The sequence below is a fragment of the Lithobates pipiens genome, unplaced genomic scaffold, assembly GCF_037356315.1.
Source record: "Lithobates pipiens isolate NorthernLeopardFrog02 unplaced genomic scaffold, aLitPip1_a1.2 Scaffold_10, whole genome shotgun sequence".
In the NCBI taxonomy this organism is placed as follows: domain Eukaryota; kingdom Metazoa; phylum Chordata; class Amphibia; order Anura; family Ranidae; genus Lithobates; species Lithobates pipiens.
Genome location: NW_027507686.1, coordinates 220,823,768 through 220,842,685, shown reverse-complemented (window position 1 = coordinate 220,842,685; position 18,918 = coordinate 220,823,768). Strand labels below are relative to the sequence as shown.

General features: G+C 42.2%; 1 protein-coding gene across 2 annotated transcripts in view; it reads right to left on the bottom strand.

Moving 5' to 3' along the window:
* Positions 1–7,368: 7,368 nt before the first annotated feature.
* Positions 7,369–18,918, bottom strand: part of CHRM4 (cholinergic receptor muscarinic 4) — a 126,594-nt gene continuing 115,044 nt past the window's right edge. For both annotated transcript variants that reach the window (XM_077461687.1, XM_077461695.1), the window contains exon 2: positions 7,369–12,486. In XM_077461687.1, coding sequence (XP_077317813.1) covers positions 10,985–12,486 — 1,502 coding nt within the window. In that variant the 3' untranslated portion in view covers positions 7,369–10,984. The remainder of the gene's footprint in view (positions 12,487–18,918) is intronic.

Below are 18,918 nucleotides of genomic sequence, written 5' to 3'. Positions count from 1 at the left end.
GCATCAAATTACGTTTTTCTCTTTTCTATAGGAAATCTATATAGGGAGATTCCACTCATCATAGACAAATGACTTAAAAGGTGTACTGGAGAGGTCTTTTCAGCTCTAGGTCTGAGACAGCAGACTAATTCTTGAAATGCAGGGTGGCATGTGCTGCATTAACCAGATTAGAAACAAACGCTTGCAAATCTGAGACATCTGCAGGTGGCTCAAAAAGAGCATCTCCACCCATGTCCCCACACACAATTTTTCAATGTATACCCTCTCAATGTTGCCACTTGTAGGCAGCTGTAGTGCAGGGCAGCCTAGCTGGCTGCAAGATGAAGTGGGTTAGCAAGTGTGTTTACTTACTTTTCAACCAATTTGATATGTTTATGTGTACATATGTTCAGAGCTGGTTGGCCTCTATAGTTGTCTCCAGCACCATTTTGGAGAAGCCTGGTGTCCTGATAGGACAAGCAAATCTCAGGAGATTTGGTCGGCCATTTTTGGGTGGCTATCTTATATAGTAAAGCCCAGCCATCTGAGAACAGAACACGTGTGTGTATAGACAGGGAGATAGAGGGCGAGTTAGGAGGAGATAGGGAGAATGTTCCGGCCTGTGAGGGATAGCTCAGGGTTCCTATGGAGTCCTGTATCAGAAATCCTGTTTGGATAAAAGACTCACCACTGTGGATAATAAATCTGGTGTCCTCGCTGTGAGGGAGGGACAAGTGCATCAGATGCCTATATCCATCTGCTGAAGGAATACCGCTGTTCCCAGGTAACGTGTGTGAATCAGCCGATAGGCATTGTGTGCTTGGGTTTATACTCCGGTAATAAACTTTGCCTGGTTTATAAAGTCAGTACCTGTGATTCCCTCGGTGAAGCCGCTACACCCTACACCGCTTACATTTTGGCATAGTTGGCAGGATGTCAGAACCATCATCCTCAAGCGGGGGAGTGGCTAGAGGGTCAATCATGGCACCATATGGAGCAGCTTAATAAACGTCGCCTGGTTTATAAAGTCAGTACGTGTGATTCCCTTGATGAAGCTGCTACACCCTACACCTCTTACAAGTTGCTCCCAGCATACTTAGGGTACATATGTTCTGCAGATGTCCAGTTCTGAAACCCTCTTATGCACAGGTTCGTGACCTTATCTTCAAACTCATGGAAGGCCAGCTAAGAGAAGACCCTGCAGCTTATCTGCTTCACTTGACTAGTATGTTAGGGTGACCAGACGTTCCCGGTGGCAGTACCTGGACTAAGTCTGTCCGCTGTTTTGCCCCCGGCAGGGGCGGCGCCAGGCAAGGTGTCCTGAGCTCAGCAATGGGGGCCCGGGCAACCTCACAGATGATCAGTGGGTGCGACAGTGGGGGGAGTTACAAGCACTGATCTCCCTTTATGGCTTTAATGAAGCAGCTAACAGCCGATTCTTCTCCTCTCTCTCAAGTGGCTGTCAGCTGCTATACTGAAAGCTATACAATGAGATCGGTGCTTATAACTCCCCCTACCACCGCACCAATCATCCCCGAATGAATCAAATGTCCCTAATTGAGCCCCTATGCCCTCCTCTGGCTCCCAGTGTCCTCCTCCGGCTCCCCGGCTCCTCCTCCTCTCCTGGCTCTCCATGTCCTCTTCCAGCTCCCTGGGTCTTCCTCTGGTCCCCTTTGTGCTCCTCTCACCCCCTGCATGCTCCTCTGGTCCCCCTCTGTACCCCTCTGGTCCCCCCTTGTCCCCGATCTGTCAGGATGGAGTGCGGAGGAAGGAGCCTGTAAATATGTAACCTAGTGGCTTCTTCCATTTCTGAATGAATAGAGTCAGTGATCACTGACTGTCCATTCATAACTCAGCATTGTAAAGTGTGTTTATGATTCTTCCGTTTTTGAATGAACAGGAGCCGCTGTCTCCTGTCCATTCATCTTTAATGCAGCTGAGGCTAGGGAATCTCTGTTGTCAGTCCCTTTCCCTATCTCAAAGGGGAGATGTCAGGGGTCAAAGCCCCCCCCCCCAACAGGGCTGATAAAAAAAAAAAAAAGAATTGTAATAAATAAATATCTAGGAATTATATTGTAAAAATAATAATAAAAAAAAAGATAAAAATAAAAACCGACTGACACCGTCCACTTCTCTACTGACACCATCCACTGCCCTACTGATATGATCCACTGCTAACCTCCTCCCCCCAAAAAAGAATAGTCATAAAAAAAAAAAAAAAAAAGAAGAAATTCAATTGTAAAAAAAATAAAATAAATACATTTGTAAAAAATATATGAATTAGAAAAAAAATTCAAAACAACTGACTCTGTCCACTGCTCTACTGACGCCATCCAGCCATAACCATCCACAGCCCCACCCCCAACCGAAGCACTGTGTAAAAAAAATTTGTAAGAAATAGTCAGTTAAGCCAGTCATAGATGATTTGAATCTTGCCTGGTTTAGCAGGGACCGGCTAAGATTCAAACCATCTATGGGTGCACCCCTGAACTCTGCACTCTGTACATAGCGCACCTCTTACCACTCCTTTGTTAAGAATAAATTACAAAATATGCATTGAAAAGTCTTTTCTGTATCTTATCTTCTTAACATTTGGTAGTCTTATCCCCAAAAATTCTAAGAAATATCTTTTTTTTTTTTATCTCATGGATGAAATGTGAGAAATAAGGTATATAGCATACAATCATCCGATAAACACATACCACATACACTGTATATACAGTATAATTTGAGAAAAATATGCTTATAAAATAGTTTAACATTTGCCAATAAAAAAAAAATTGATGTCTCTGGATTTCATTTTAAAAATCTGGTCACCTTATTGTATGTTGTATAAGTGTTATTGGCGGTCACTTATAATTTAGTTACTTATTGCTGCCAAGGCCTGCATCGTGCTTTTCTGAAAGCAAACTATAGCTCCCCCCATTAAGTGTTCAGTTACACAAAATTTAAGAAATTTACAAAAAGGAGGACATCCTTGCCTCTACATATCACAGAGAAGAAATGTTTTGTAAAACTTGATTCTACTGGACAGAGTACACCTTTTCCTCCAACTACATCGCAGACCTTGCTACTTAAGTGCTGTATAGGCCATTCATCTTCCCAGATTTTAGCCCCTGAACTTGGAGTCTTGATGGACCACCTAGGGACTGGCCAACCGGGCCAAGATTCGATTCATGTATGGGCAAGCTGATTGTACCCAAGTTCATCCATCGATTGACTTGGGTACAACCAGTATTTCAGATTTATAGCATGCTATTATAGCCAGCGGCTATAGCTGCTATCAAAGATCATTGTGCTCTCCCGCCAGGGATGGCTCCCCACGCTCTCCCCTCCCCTGCCCGGGGACAACAGAATAGCTCCATGGGAGGGATTCCTATGGTTGCAGGAAAGAAAATCACATATTCTATAGCCTGCCTAAGATACATTTTGAGTTGAAGACCCAAATGAGCCAAAACTAGACTCTGCTGCAGATGCCACAGGACCATAGCTTAGAGCCTCTATGAGCAGACTGCTCTAGTAATTGAGCACAAACAGACAAAAATTCCATAGTGGACATCCTTGAAGACAGGGGTAAGACTTCAGCCTTGTAGAGCAGAGCTGAAGATACAATGGGGGCAACCCTATAACAATAGGGGTATCAGGTTCTGTAGGCATTGGTTATTTCCAGGGACACCGGATAAATGCCCAGAACCAGTAAGAGGACATGGGCTGAGGTCACCTGTACTACCAAGACTGTTCTCTGTGCGTCTTTAATAAAATATGTTGCATAACAGAGAACAACTAGGCCCAAAGTGAGGCAAGGCCTTGTGTGCTCAGAAACCAAGGCAGTTGATTGTGAGAAGGGTCGCAGGCAGCTGGAAGTTTACAAAGCTTTAACACAAAGACAAGAATCTTTATTTTCAACCATGTAACTGTTATTTTAAAAATGTATTGAATTGAAAATAGCTGTCACTTTTTTGGGGGAAAAAAGGATCTTAACCAGGAATGTCAGCTTTGTAAATTGAGTCTCTTGTGATTCAGAAATGACACTGGTTGACAGTGAATGAGCTAATTTAACATTGCAGTCAGAAACATGTCACAAGCACATCTAAAGCTCCATAAGAACATCTTTATTGATCACATGTAGAGAACAATATTTCAAGTTATTACCTGTTGAAGCAGTGGTGGTCAGTCCATAAGGGGCGCAGGGGTACCACCCCCCCCCAAAGTTCCCAAAGTTAGTTTGCATAATCATATAACGATAGAATCATAGAATGATTTCTTTTTAAATAACTGATAATATGACTAACATTGTTTAGCATCTTAAAGTTACATTTTTTTAGTAATTTTATCATTTATTTAAAAATCAATCGTTCTCTTTGTGTGGCTGTGCACTGTGCGGGGCGCTGTACTAATGGGTTTATGAGGCTCTAATTGGCTTGTTTTAGGATGTCCTCTGGGCCCCGAATCCTACCACTTGTGATTTTAGAAAATCACTGTTTGCCGTTGCGTCGCTTGCGGTTTCCGGCTTCCAATCAGGACAGGAGGCTGAAGATTTGGAACCCAGAAAGAAGGCAGAGTTAACATGGGTATCAGGGGAACCATGACCACTAGAGGGCTCCGATTGTAGGTAGGTCTCACGGCGTCCTCTGGTGAGTGTGAACCTGGAGGGGTTTGTTTGCGCCTCTCAAAAAATGTTTAGTACCATCCGCCACTGTGTTGAAGGAATTGTTAAGTGGTTCCTAAATCTCGCTATTTGTGTGTGATCAAAAGAGTTGCTATATTGACAAATGTTAGATGTGCTATTTATCTGCTTCTCACTGGACCAGACCTTGATGGCATCATCTACCATTATCATTGCAGCACCCTGCTACTGTTGGTCATCCAGCTGTATGAAGTACACATGAATTGTTATCTCATGTACTCATGAAACATCCCTCACAATGATTTCTTCCTTCACATGCAGGATGAATGCAATTTAAATGAGCTTCCCTTTGAAAGAAAACTGTAACCACACATTCTGAATAAATAAAGCATGCACAGTGTATAAGACCCTTAAACCATGATCACGGGGCTATTAGTGATAACCCCCAAAATGCATCCCACTACTCTACTCAGGTGGATTTCAGTCAATTCCCATAAAGACACTGGCATGATGAGTGTTTCTGTGGTACTAGATGCTAGCTATGTAGAGGAAGAGGAGCTGTGGTGTCAGGCAGGTGCTTGAGTGTGAAATGCTGCAACAGCAGGGGACAAAGAGGTACCCATAATACACATCTCCAAACCTAATTGCTGTTTCAATCACTGTAACTTTTTTTATGCCTAAGTCTCCAAGTACCAATAGAAGAGTTCACAAATGGTGCTTCCCTAAGAGAAGCCTGTTGTTACCTAATTTTAGAGCATCATTGAAACAGAAATCATGTCTATTGAGGATAGAGATAGGTTTGAATCATGATCCCCTTTTTTTATAAAGAGAAAGACCATGTTGAAAGTGTAACTCCAACCCTAATTTTTCTTTTTCGTTTTCAATAGAGTAAGGTAGGGAAGGAAACCCTGCTGTCTAAGGCCTCAATTCTGGTGGCAACATTATTGCCTAGAGAGCTATTAAAAAGCTGATAGGGGTTCTAGCTTGCAGCACTCTACTAAAAAGAAGGTTTTCACTAGTGTTTATTCTGCCCTTCTGGGAGAATTTTACAAAAGTGAGAAAAACCTACCATACGGGGCCACAGAGAGCATTTTAAAAAAAATGACAGTGGTTCTAACACTTTCCTGCTCTATCCAAAATTGACTGGAGAAATTAAATGAAGAAACATGTTAAACCAGCCATTCTCAACCAAGGTTCCTCCAGAGGTTGCTAGGGATTCCTTGAGCTGTGGCTGGTTTACCTCTCATTTGATAGTTCCCACACATTTTTGGGGCCAATTCCAATTGACAAGTCAATGGTATCACGCAAATGATATCGTTAGCTATTTTTGACCACCACTGTAAGGGTGGGGGCATTCTTTTCACTGACCATCCATGTAAGGGGCGATTTTTTCCCACTGACCTTTGATAAGTTGGTTTTATCTGGGGTTCCCCAAGACCAGAAAGTTTTTTCAAGGATTCTTTAAGGGTAAAAGGGTTGAGAAAGTCTGTGTGCAACTTTAAGGCTCTATTTTAAAGCATCAGTATGGCCTTACTATGACCAAACTGCTGCTTTGAAGAATAAAAAAAAATGCTTATTTATTTCACACAACATCATAACGGCCATCTTGTGGGCCTACAACACTTCCTTTCTGTCCACAGGGGTTCTTATCAACGTGTTATACACAGTTGGCTGTTTTTGTTAGCTCTTCCTGGTGTTTCCCTGGTTTGCTTCCTGGTTCCGAGCACCTTGTATCACATTCACCTGGAGGGGCTTGCTCACCATTGACCACCTGGAAGGTTGTCACCTGCTTAAGACTTATTGATACACTTTTTAATATCTTGTAAATGTGAGTGCATATTTATTGTTTTCCATTTCATAAATATGAATAATAATAAATGCTACACTTAGATAGTGGCGCTTTTCTCTCCCTTTTGTTTTTACATGGTTTGGGGGTGGGAGCGTCCCCAGATCCTGCTTGGAAGAGAAACTGCTGACGCTGCCACAGTGTGAACTTCATGCCAGTGACTTTATATGGACTTTTTTTCAAGGACTAAGGCCTGATTCACACTTGTACAGGTTGCAGTTTGCATATTGCAGGTGCATTTGTCAATACACATCTTTAAATCTTTGAAGTCTATGGAACCAAAATCCAGAATAAAAACCCTGGCCCTTACCATAAAATGCACAGATGTGAGCTACATCCATAGGAAACCATGTTAAATGGACTGTATTGTGTTTCTGCAAAACTGAAAATGCACAAAAAATGCATAGGTGTAAACCAGGCCTAAAAGACTCACTCTTTTTTTGTCATTTATCATTTCTTGTGTATTGTTATTTTTTGCAGTTGCATTAGTGCCCCCCTTTCCTTGTGCCTGGGTACGTTTTAAAACCCTTTATACATCCTTTTGAAGAAAAAAAAGCCTGATCATGTGACTCATCAAAGTTGTGTGACTGACATTTCCTCTAATCACCTGTTGAGGAAAGAGAACTCTGTGATATAATGCAGGCTCTACACTGCGACCTGCTTTTTATGAATGGGCCACAAAATACAAGCAGGTACATTACATAAGATTGTATAGTGCATGGCAATATCCACTTTCTATTATGAAGGACCCCCCAAGTTTTAAAACTGTTGTGAAGGTAACAATTTTGCTTGAAACATCCTGAACTATTTGAGCTTTCTGAAGTCACAGTCACTGGGCTGACTTATTCAATAATTGCTGACAGAGCTATGAAAGATATAATTGGATTGAAAGATAACCAACACAACACATAGACAGTTGAGAGAGACCACGTGTTTAATGACCGTAAGATATTTCACACCCAGCATGTGCTTTACCCTTGTCACTGCCAGGTAGGCACTCTGCAACACTGAACATTTGACACTGCCTGTAGCCAGAATCATGCAGATACAAAGACAGTATTAATAAATATTTATCACTCTATAAAAAAATATTCAAAAGTCCATCTTTGTGGCAATATTCGCTACTTAAGAACAAATGCTGTAATCTTGGCACAGGTCGAAAAGTAACCATGATGACTTGTTTTGGTGTATACCTGATGTCCTTCCCAGACTTGCTGGTAGATGTAACGCCTATCAAACGATAGTACGTGGTTGGATGTAAAGAAGGAGGGTACTGAAGGCAGGCACCAACTTTTTCAAGATGTTTTAGAACAGCTTTTTTCAATCTTAATGCATTAAAAATCCAGTTTAGTTGAATTAAGTATGAAGTCTAATTTTTTATTTATGCTTTTTTTTATAAAGTTCTTTGCTGAAGGCTAGGTCGCTATGTTGGCCTTTTTTTTTTTATTAAAACAGTGATTGAATTAAATTTTTTGACCTTATCTGTAATGGCTTCCCTTACCATTCTGGCAAAAATCTCCTGGCTGGGTAGACATGTTGCATTTGCAACTACACATTATCTACTTGTGATGCTGGCCCCAGAAACAACTCCCATGAGCTCCTGTGGGAACTTTTTGTAGAGGAGGTGTGGTTCAGCAACATATGCAGTTGCTCCTTGCTCTTGCACCCCCTAAGATAAGCATATAGAGGGGTCTGGCATGGTCCAGCGCAATCCAAGAAGGAATTTTCATGTTGACAAGAGTGGGACATGCCAGCAGCAGTAGGTATGCCAACACATCTAACTGTAGTCTGGCTTGGGTTTGCACCTGGATGGATAACACTAGGGCAAATTTTGGAGTCTTTATTTTAGGCTTGTTATCTGTCCAAAGGAAGTTAGGTCATAACAAACTTCCTGCCAGAATCAGTAGGTATATTTGGGTTGATGGCAGGAGGCACTTGTAAATTAGATAGGCTTTTTTATATGGCGTGCACATATAATATATGTGATTTCTAGTCGTGTAAAGTGATTCACAATTTCTGTTTAATTTCAGCCTTCTAGAGTTGCATGATAGACTCAAAAGCCTAGAATATTTAGTTATACAAATATTCCAAGCTTGGAATGTCAAGTTCTGGCTTGTCTCCCCCCCACACCTCTCCATCAGTCAGTATCACCACCCATTATATTTAGTGACACACAAGGAGGCATAGGGAGGGTCCTGGTCAGAGTCTAGATCTTTAAACTCAGCATCTCTGGTTTTTGGGTTTACGGGACACCATATAAAATGCCAAATTATTCTAAAATTATGTTATACGGTCATGTTGGCTCTCTGTTGTGGACTTTTCTCTCTTTAGGTCTGAATATGTCAAAATGGCTCAAGTCATGGAGAGAGTACTGAGATCTGTAAATAAGAGAAGAACAGTATTCTGCTCAGCTGAAAACTTTGAAACTGGCAAAAGAACTTGTGTAAAGTATACCGTATGGGTAAAATAATGTAGACACCTAACTATCAATATGAGCTAGCTTGTTGGATGTTCCAAAATCATTAAAATGACTATGGAACTGCTGCCTCACCTCCCATTTTCATTCATAGAACAATCCACTCTTCTAGAAATGATTTCTACAAAACCTTTGGCCAATCAGCCAAAACAGCATTTGTAAGGTCAGGTGTAAATGCTAAACAAATCACCATTCCATTCCATCAGAAGGTTGTTCAATGGGGTTGGGATCATGTCTCTGTGCAGACCATTTAATATTTTTCCTCACCAAACAATGGGGATAATTTACTAAAACTGGAGAGTGCAAATCTGGTGCAGTTGTGCATGGTAGCCAATCAGCTTCTCAGCTTGTTTAATTAGGCTGTGACAACAAATCTTGAAGCTGATTGTTTTCTATGCAGAGCTGCACCCGTTTTTGAACTCTCTAGTGTTAGAAAATCAACCCCAATGCCTTTATTGGAGTTGGCCTTGTGTACAGGGGCACTATCATGTTGAAACAGAAAAGGATCTTCCCCAAAATGTTGCCAAAACTTAGCGTGCTGCAGCACTAGCAAGCAAACACCACTGAAGAACTAAATACTAGGGTAACCCTCAAATGATGTTCTTCTGGAAAAGACAAAAATCTTCATGAAGAAATATGTACAGTGCTCACACTTCTACCCTCCTTCTTCACTGCACCATGTTTATTATGAAATTACTGATGTGCTTTAAATTGCTCTAAGCTTGCCTCAGGTCACCGGAGAGATAATAATCTAATGCTATTTTTTTATCTTTTGACATTAAAAATAGAATGCTCTTTCCTGTTTGTACAAATCTGATCTAAAGTGGAAGTGTCGCTTAAGATTGACAACTAAGATGAAAATTCAACAGATCTTTGAAATGTTGGTCCTCACATAACTAAGGAGTTAAGATATACTTTCAGTAAATCTGATATCAGAGCTATGTCTAAGAAATTATTTTAGAAAACTAATTAAAAAAATCTAACAATGGAGTGCTAAGATATCTGTTTTGTGTAACAAGCAAATAAATCTAAACCTGAATTATATAATTATTAAATTATTATAACCCTTGTGACCTGAAGTGGTGTGGCCAACAGGAAGAGCTGTTTCATTATCATTTATTTTCTCATAAATGCTCTACCTCGACTATGTTGTCAAATTGTATCTTTTTAATCATTAATAATTAATAATCTAAACTGGATGAAAAAAAAGCCTGACATATAAGTCTGGTATAATATAGTCCAACACATCAACCAACTTCATAACTTGACATCCTAGGAGGACTCAAAGGAAATTTTAGCTACTGTAGAATGCTCAGAAGATTGTTTTACAAATTGCTTGCACCAAAAGATTAGACCATCCCAAAAGGTCTATCCAAAAGGAAGCGCGTTGTGGGTGTTTGCAAAGGCTGTAAATTGCTGTATGCAGATTTTGATGTCATACCAAGAAATAGACTAGTGGTGACCTGCAGAAAAGGTAAGGACTATAGATAACATTGGCATATGGAAAATGCTTAGCTGGGGTGTAACAGGCTATTTAAACCATTACTACAGAAATGTTCTAAGTGCAGGAACAAAGTCTATACAGCAGAGCACTGATTGGTTTACTCATCAAGGATTAATGCTCTGCAAAACTGTAACAGCATCGATATAACATGCTTTGCAAGATGGTCTAAAGAAGGTCTACAACAAGGCCATCCCACTGGTGACTGTTCACAAGATTTTGTTTTCCTGCTAAGCTTCCACTCAGTACTACACCATCATTTGTATAGTTCTTTGTTTAAGGTATGGTACATCCCATTTTAAGTCAAAACTGTTTTTTAGCCTTTAGGTTTGCTTAAATTGTGTCCTCCAAAACAGGACTTTCTTTTAAAGAGAATGCCGATTGTGTTAGATTAATATCTACCTACAATCCTGCTGCTGAACCAACAAATGTCCTTTGTACAGCGTTCCATGAGACACTCTGGACTTTTGCTCAGGAAAGTCTCTAAATTCCATTAATATTTTGTTTTTCATCATAAGAATGAGAGCAAGTGCTTACAATGTAAGTTCCTTAAGCCTATCTGGCTACACCAATGTTCCTGTATTGGCACATGAGGAGGTGTTTAAAGGTCTTTTTGAAGGTGGCATTGCACAGAGCGTAACAAGCTGGGTTTATTGTGCTGTTCACGTAGCAGAGCCAATAGCCTATGTACCACATTGTTTCAGGGATGCAAGTCTCACAAAATGTGTTTATGAGGACCATGACATTGTAAGGCGTCCATGTGATGATGAATGCTAGCAGAATGGCAAAAATGGTCCTGGTAACTTTCTTCTCCCTAGCTGCCATCTGCCGTTTCTTTCTCACCTGATTACGGGCAATGCTTGCAAACTTCCGTGCCACATTGCCTGGACGAGTATTTGGCAAGCCAGAAGAATCTTTGTGCAGAGGTATTGAGCATTCAGGCACAATCTCTATGGCTGTTATGCACTCATTGCCTGTCTGCTTGGTGACAATCTTGATTTTTGACCACTTTGAAGCAGCATTCGCCCTTGGGTGCAAAGACTGTATACTCTGTGTAGGGGCCAAGACAACACCAGAAGATGCATTACCCAACTGCTTATCTGGAGCATTGTGGGTCATGCTGGCTGTGCTTGATTCATTCGAGGTCTCTTTCTCTTCCACGGACTGGAGGTTGGTCAAAGACTTCTCTATCTTCCCATTTCTCACTCCATTCTCCTCTTCTGGTTTTGCTTCCAAAGGCTCAGGTTTGGGAGGACTCTTGGTTTGTTTTATTAAAGGACTTTTCATAGAGCTAATGGGTTTCTTCTTCTCTTGTCGAACATCTGGACAATGCCTGCGGACCCTGCTCCTGCTGGCCAATGAAATGTGAATATACAGTATGGTCATGATGACTACAGGAAGGTAGAAGGCTGCGATGGCTGTGCCAAAAGTGACTGCTGGATTGGAAAGAAACTGGATGTAGCATTCATCGTTCTTCACTGTCCTCTCACCCACAATGAATTGCCAGAATAGAATGGCAGGTGCCCAAAGGGCAAAGGAAAGGAGCCAGGCAGCTGCAATCATCAGACCTGCCATCTTGGTGGTTCTTCGAGCTGGATAAGTCAATGGTTTGGTAACACAGAAATACCGATCAAAGCTGATGATAAGGAGGTTCATTACAGAAGCATTGCTGACCACGTAGTCTAGAGCCAACCACAAATCACACACAATAGGACCAAGAGGCCAGTAGCCCTTAATAATGTACACAGAATAGAGGTTCATGGAAAAAACACCAATAATAAGGTCAGCACAGGCCAGGCTGAAGAGAAAATAATTGTTCACTGTCTGCAACTGTCGATTGACCTTGATGGAAAGCATGACCAAAATGTTTCCCACCACAGTGACTAAACTAAGTGAGCCTGTCACTGTGGCAATGAAAATCATCTCCATTGTTTGGTACGGGCTTCTTGTCCCCATCGTATAATTTGGACTTTGCGTATCAATGCTTGTAGTATTCAGCCATGAGGTGTTTTCCATTGTAGTTGGCCAATAAGATGAAGAGAGATTGTAGAAAATATCTGCAAAGAAGAAAGAAGAGAAAGGGAAAAAGTTATAAAAATTGTCACAACATTGTCATCTAGATAATTCAACGCAGAGTATAATGTCACCAAACTCTTTTAGAATGTTGCTGAGAAGGTCAGACATGTTTTTTTTTGGTTCTTGCCTAATGACTTTCAAAGATGACAGTGACTAGCATCTTAGGTCATTGTTATTAGTTAATTAGTGTGCCATTTTAATGAGCTTGACAGTTCCTCTAGTCCCAATTCACCAAAGTTGCTCTATTTCTGTACAGAGTGCCGCTGCTCGGGGAGCATTTGCAAAGCTTCCATCGAAGCATATTTTAGAAATGGGAAAGTTTCTGAAATTGCTGTCTGCTCTGAAAGAAAAAATAAAGGTAACTGTCTACTTCATATGGTAATTAGTATTATAATCAACTTTAATACAATGCACCAGTACACTTCTGAGTGCTATAATACCCATGCTGGACAAGACAAAAAAAACGTGTACCACACAAGTGTACTGGGAAGTAAGGGGCAGCAAGTGTGACCAAGAACACTGTGGGCAACCAGCTGGGGTGAAATGGCAACTCCCTGAGCCCCAAGTGTTTGAGTTAATTTGCCTCTGTATGTGCAGAGGGTTCAGATGACAACACCCTGTCCCCCTCGGCAAGTGAATCAAACACTTCTACAACCAAAGGAGTTATTTTTTGGAAACTTCCTGGCTAAGAGCAGAGAAGCACCTAAACCTTATCTAGTATAATAAACCTGGTAGCTGTTATACCCCCTGTACTTAAGGCATTTCAATTTTGAAGGGACAATCCCAATTTTCAGGCCCTGAAAAGGCTGTGGATGGAAAAGTAGGCATCAATTTGGAGCAGGGCTTGGGTGAATTGTGGTAGGATTAAATGTCAGATTCACTCAAAACAGATATTTGCATATTGGGGAGCTACTGGTGCATCAATTCACCAATTGTAGCTTTTTAAATTTCTGAGACTCAATGGAAAGAGTTCCTCATAGCGGTTTCCATTTCTACTCTCATAAAGCCATAATGAAGGTGCCCCCCCAATATATTTGTTTTTTCATTGAAGAATAGAAGAGAATAACAACATTATGTATCTGCCATCATGTTGGCCACGGTGATTGCTTGGAACTGGGAATTCTAGTGGACAGATATCACCACCAGAATCCCTATGAGATATAAACAGCTGTAAGGAAATGTAGTTTGCCAGTAACTGAACAAAACAAAATAAAAAAAATTCCTCATGAAAGCTCCTTTATGTTGCTTACCTGGGGCTGCAAAGCAATATTGTGACTTACTTTGCGCCCCCCCCCCCCCCTATGTGACAGCAATGGTTCTTGGTAAAGGGTTAACCACGTGGGCCTGGGAAGAGTTTCTTGAATTTGATCCCAGTGTTGGCAGAGTCCAACTTTGGGCACCAGAACTAACATAGACTTGTTGCTTTGCCCTGTTTGGTCAAAGCACAGGTTCACAGTAAGGAGACACTGACATGGGGAGGCAGGCAGAGGTTAGAGGATTTGTACTTTCTGATGACACTGGAGCTCACATTTCCTTTGCCAACTCCTGTACATTGAAGTTTTATAATGGACAGTAGAGTTGTCCTTTATAATGAAGGCCCAATATGAATGAGTAGAGGTAGAGTTTATTAGCAAGTTCAGACACTCAAAGTAAGAAGCTTGACATTCTGATGGGTCTGGGAAGCTGATGCATGTATGTGCACATAGCTCTAGGTGCCTACACTTTATAACTAAAGAAGTTTTTTTTCCTACCACCACGACTTATTCTCATTATGGGGTTCAGGGTTGCCAACTGTCAGTTAATTTATAAACAGTTTGTAAAATCTATAATTTTTGCATCTGTCCATGAATTTCCATTACGGACATGCACATTGCTATATGCTACATGTGCCTCTGTGGGTTAAGACTGGTGGTGCCAAGTTAAAGGGGTTGTAAAACCTCAAGGTTTTTCATCTTAATACATTCTATACATTAAGGTGAAAAACCTCCTGTCATGTACCAGCCCCCCAGAGCCCCCCTTATACTTACCTGAACCCTGTCTTTCTCCAGCCGGGAACGAGCACACCAGCTCTAGCTGGTGTCGCGTGTCCAGATTAGATAGATTGATAGCAGCACAGCCATTGACTCCCGCTGCTGTCAATCAAATCCAATGATGCGGTCGCCAGGTGGCGGGGCCAAGTCCTGCTGTCTGTGTCAATAGACACAGCAGCAGGACACGGGAGCACACACGCACTAGTGACCAGAGGGAGAGTGCTTCTCCAACAGGTTACTTGAGAAGAAGAGGAGCCAGGAGCGTCGCGGAGGGACCCAAGAAGAGGAGGATCGGGGCCACTCTGTGCAAAACCAACTGCACAGATGAGGTATATATGATATGTTTGTTTTAAAAAATAAAAATAAAATTTACCTTTAGATATCCTTTAACCACTTCAGCCTCTGAAGAATTTACCCCCCTTCTGACCAGAGCACTTTTTGTGATTCGGCACTGGGTCGCTTTAACTGACAATTGTGCAGTCGTGGCTCCCTGACAACATTTTTTTCCCACAAATAGAGCTTTCTTTTGGTGGTATTTGATCACCCCTGCGGTTTTTATTTTTTGCGCTATAAACAAAAAAAGAGCGTCAATTTAGAAAAAAACGCATTATTTTTTTTACATTTTGCTATAATAAATGTCCCTCAAAAATATATAAAAAAACATTTTTTTTCTTCAGTTTAGGCCGATACTTATTTTTCTAAATATTTTTGGGAAAAATTGCAATAAACGTTCATTGATTGGTTTGCGCAAAAAGTTATAGCGTTTACAAAATAGGGGATAGTTTTATGGCATTTTTATTCATTTTATTATATAAATTTTTTTTTTACTAGTAATGGCGGCGATCAGCGATTTATATCATGGCTGTGACATTATGGCAGACACATTGGACATTTTATGACACATTTTTGGGACCATTGTCATTTATACAGCAATCAGTGCTATACAAATGCACTGATTCCTGTGTAAATGACACTGGCAGTGAAGGGGTTAACCACTAGTTAAGTGTGTCCTGGGGAGTGTTTCTAACTGTGGGGGGGGGGCGTGGCTACGTGTGACACGTCAGTGATCTCTGCTCCCGATCGCAGGGAGCAGTGATCAGTGACACTGTCACTAGGCAGAACAGGGAGATGCTTGTTAGGATCTCCCCATTCTTCCTATCCGTGAGGCGATCGCAGGTATCCCCGTGGCGATCAAGTCCGCGGGATGCCAACCGACTCACAGAGCTTGTCGCGGGCTCGTGCCCGCTGGCTGCCTCTTAAAGGGCCACGTACAGGTACATTAGTTTGCCTGTACGAGCCCTTCTGACGATGTATATCGGCGTGAGGCGGTCGGCAAGCGGTTAAGTAAAATGTGTACATGGGAGTTATTGTCATGCTGTATGTCAAAGCAACAGCATGGGCTACATCCTTCATTTTCTCAGGGTTGCTTTATCTGCTCAAACCAGGAACCAAAACACATTGAGGGGGATTAATCATGAAAAAGGTACCACAGATATATCCTGACTCTTTGTATCATAAATTATTGTACCCCCATCTCATTTCCCCAACTATAACTGCCATAAAAAATATGCTGACACAGAGGTTGGAGTAAAATGGCCGTTTTCGGCCCCTTTATTAAAATTAACAATTATGTAAAACCAATATTACCAAACAAAAACATAACACTTTTGTTTACTGATCCTTGGAGACACTAAGTATCAAAACTTTTTCTTTTGTATCTGCGTAAACTACTTCTCTGGTCCCTGCCGCACTGCACCGACTCGGGGACAAACCACATTCTGTAGATACACCATTGTAACTACCAGTTAATCCAGCATAACTGGCATTCCTCTGGGGACCCATATCTTAGATGGGTCCCAATCATCTAATCACAGCAGGTTATTTTAAAATGCCTCCAAAGACCCAACTGAACGTATACTGTAAAAAAGAAAACAAAACAACACGACAAACGCAAGCATAGAACAAATCAAGCCAATGTAGGGTGGGCAGGAATGCTTCTCTTCCTCGTGTCCTCCCTGGATGTCCGGTTCCCCCTTGTCCCCCTCCCTCCTGTACTTTTCAGTGCCTCTCCCACGCTGGCTGCCCAATCCCCTGCAGCCCCATGTTGCATCAAAACTTTTTCCCTGCGTAACTGACTTCCATGGTCCCTGCCGCACTGCACCGACTCGGGGATGGACCACATTCTGCAGATACACCATTGTGACTACCAGTTAATCCACCATAGCTGGTATTCCACCCGGGACCCATACCTTAGATGGGACCCAATCATCTAATCACAATAGGTTATTTTAAAATGCCTCCAAAGACCCAACCGCCACAGCGCAAAGTATGAAGCCTCAGACCTTTGTGTCCCGTCAAATACGCAATGTCCTCTGTACCCCGTCTTGCAAACCCAGGGACCACAGATCCGTGCCCACCGCATTCAGATGGACACCATCACTGCGGAGATACAGCCATATCTCCCCCTCCAGCTCCTGATGCCATACTACGACACCTCCGTTACGTGCTATAAACCTCCCAACCTCCTTGTTAACCTTCACTCTGGCCCTGTTGAATTTTGCCACTGACCTGGCAAAGTGCCAAGTCGTGCAACCTACTATGTCAGACCACACCACCACAGTATGAGGAAGGGCCAACTGCAGTTGGAGCACGTCAAACTTGACGTCTTGTATTAGGTGTTGGCTGGACTGAACCCCCAGGTCGTAGCCTCCAGCATGCAAGACCAAAGCATCAGGGGGCCTATCCCATCTTGCAACCCTATTTACCTCCGGGACCACCATGCTGTATAACAACCCCGGAACACCTATCCACATAATGCTAGCCTCAAACCTCAAGAAGCCCAGTTGACGACCATTAGGCCTGACATCAGCCCTCTTGGCCCCCCAATGAACAAAGGAGTGTCCCAAGATCCACACGAGGCAAGCATAATCTGAAAAGAAATACACAAAACATAACACAGCACAGAAAACACAACAACACACAACTACACATGCAAAAAGAATAACATCAAGACACCCCAATGAACCTGCGGGTATTAAATCAAGTGTGGACGCACAGAAATTTTGAACCTGTCTGACTCCCACCTGCCGATACGTTTTACAACTGTGGTATCCAATACCTGCCAGACAGTCTCAGTAGCGGCCCCGATGTCGGAAAAATGAGAAGAATAGCTACTAGCCTCAAAACTGGCAGCCGTGAGGCAGCGCCGCGGAACCGACACAAACTGAAAATTAGACCAAGCCGAACTATCCGAATGAACAAGAAAGGACATTCCCCTCACCGGGACCAGACATGGATTCCAGGATGGCGCTGAGCTCGTGGGAACTGTGAGGGGCTAAAGCGCAGCTGCAGCTGGAGCAGCTGTGCTAGGCAAACAATCAGCTTCGATCTTTCATTTTTGTTACCAAAAAGGTTATTGAAGAATAGTCAGGTATACAGCATAAACAAACAAGTTTTAATGAGTCCTTTAGTTCTCCCATATAGAGGAGTCTATGGCTCCCGTGGTTCAGAGAAGCAGGGTCTACCATTCTATGGATAGTGTAGGACCCACTAACCATGGGGTACTTTGTCGTAGTGAGTGGGCTTAATATATATAATATATATAGCAATATGGTGTGACCAAATCCCCATATTTTTGATAATGTTTTTTGAAAATGTTTAGGTGTTTTAAATAGCCTTACCAAATGTGTGCATTTTTTAACAATATGCTGCAAAACTGAAGGAAATATCAGAACCCAGAGAATATATAAAATGAAGGTAGTGCTGCGCCATGAACCTAAATACTGTGCGTAATAAAGTGTAAGCCCTTGTACACATGGTCGGAGATTCCGATGACCAAATCCGTCTGAGTTATTCCGACGGATTAATTCCGGACGAGGTCCGGAAGTGATGTTGCATACACACGGTCGGACCAAGTTGTCGGAATTTCCGGTTGCCAAGAACGCGGTGACGTAAGCCGCGTACGGCGGGCCTAGAAAAGCGAAGTTCAGCACCACGTCCGGCACCCTTTGGGCTCCTTCTGCTGATCTTGTGTCTATCGCGTGTTAGTAGAAGTTTGGTGAGAGACGATTCGCGCTTTTCAGATTAGTGATTCAGATCGCTACTGCTCTTCAGTTTCTGCTTGTCTTTGCGTATCTGATAATCGGACTATATCTTGGTATATTACACTTTGATTTGCATTTCTTATTGTCTGCTTGCTTCTGCTATTCAGTTCGTTCTTTCAGGCCTTGCTGTTTATCGGTGCTTTCTGTTGTCCGTTCTGACCAGCCGACCGTTTTCAAACCATGTTTCGTCTACGTACTCGTCGTAGAGTTTGTGCTGTGCAGGGCCTTCGTGTTGGGGTACTTACTTTGACACAAGCCGGTCCATGAACAGGGAGGGGAG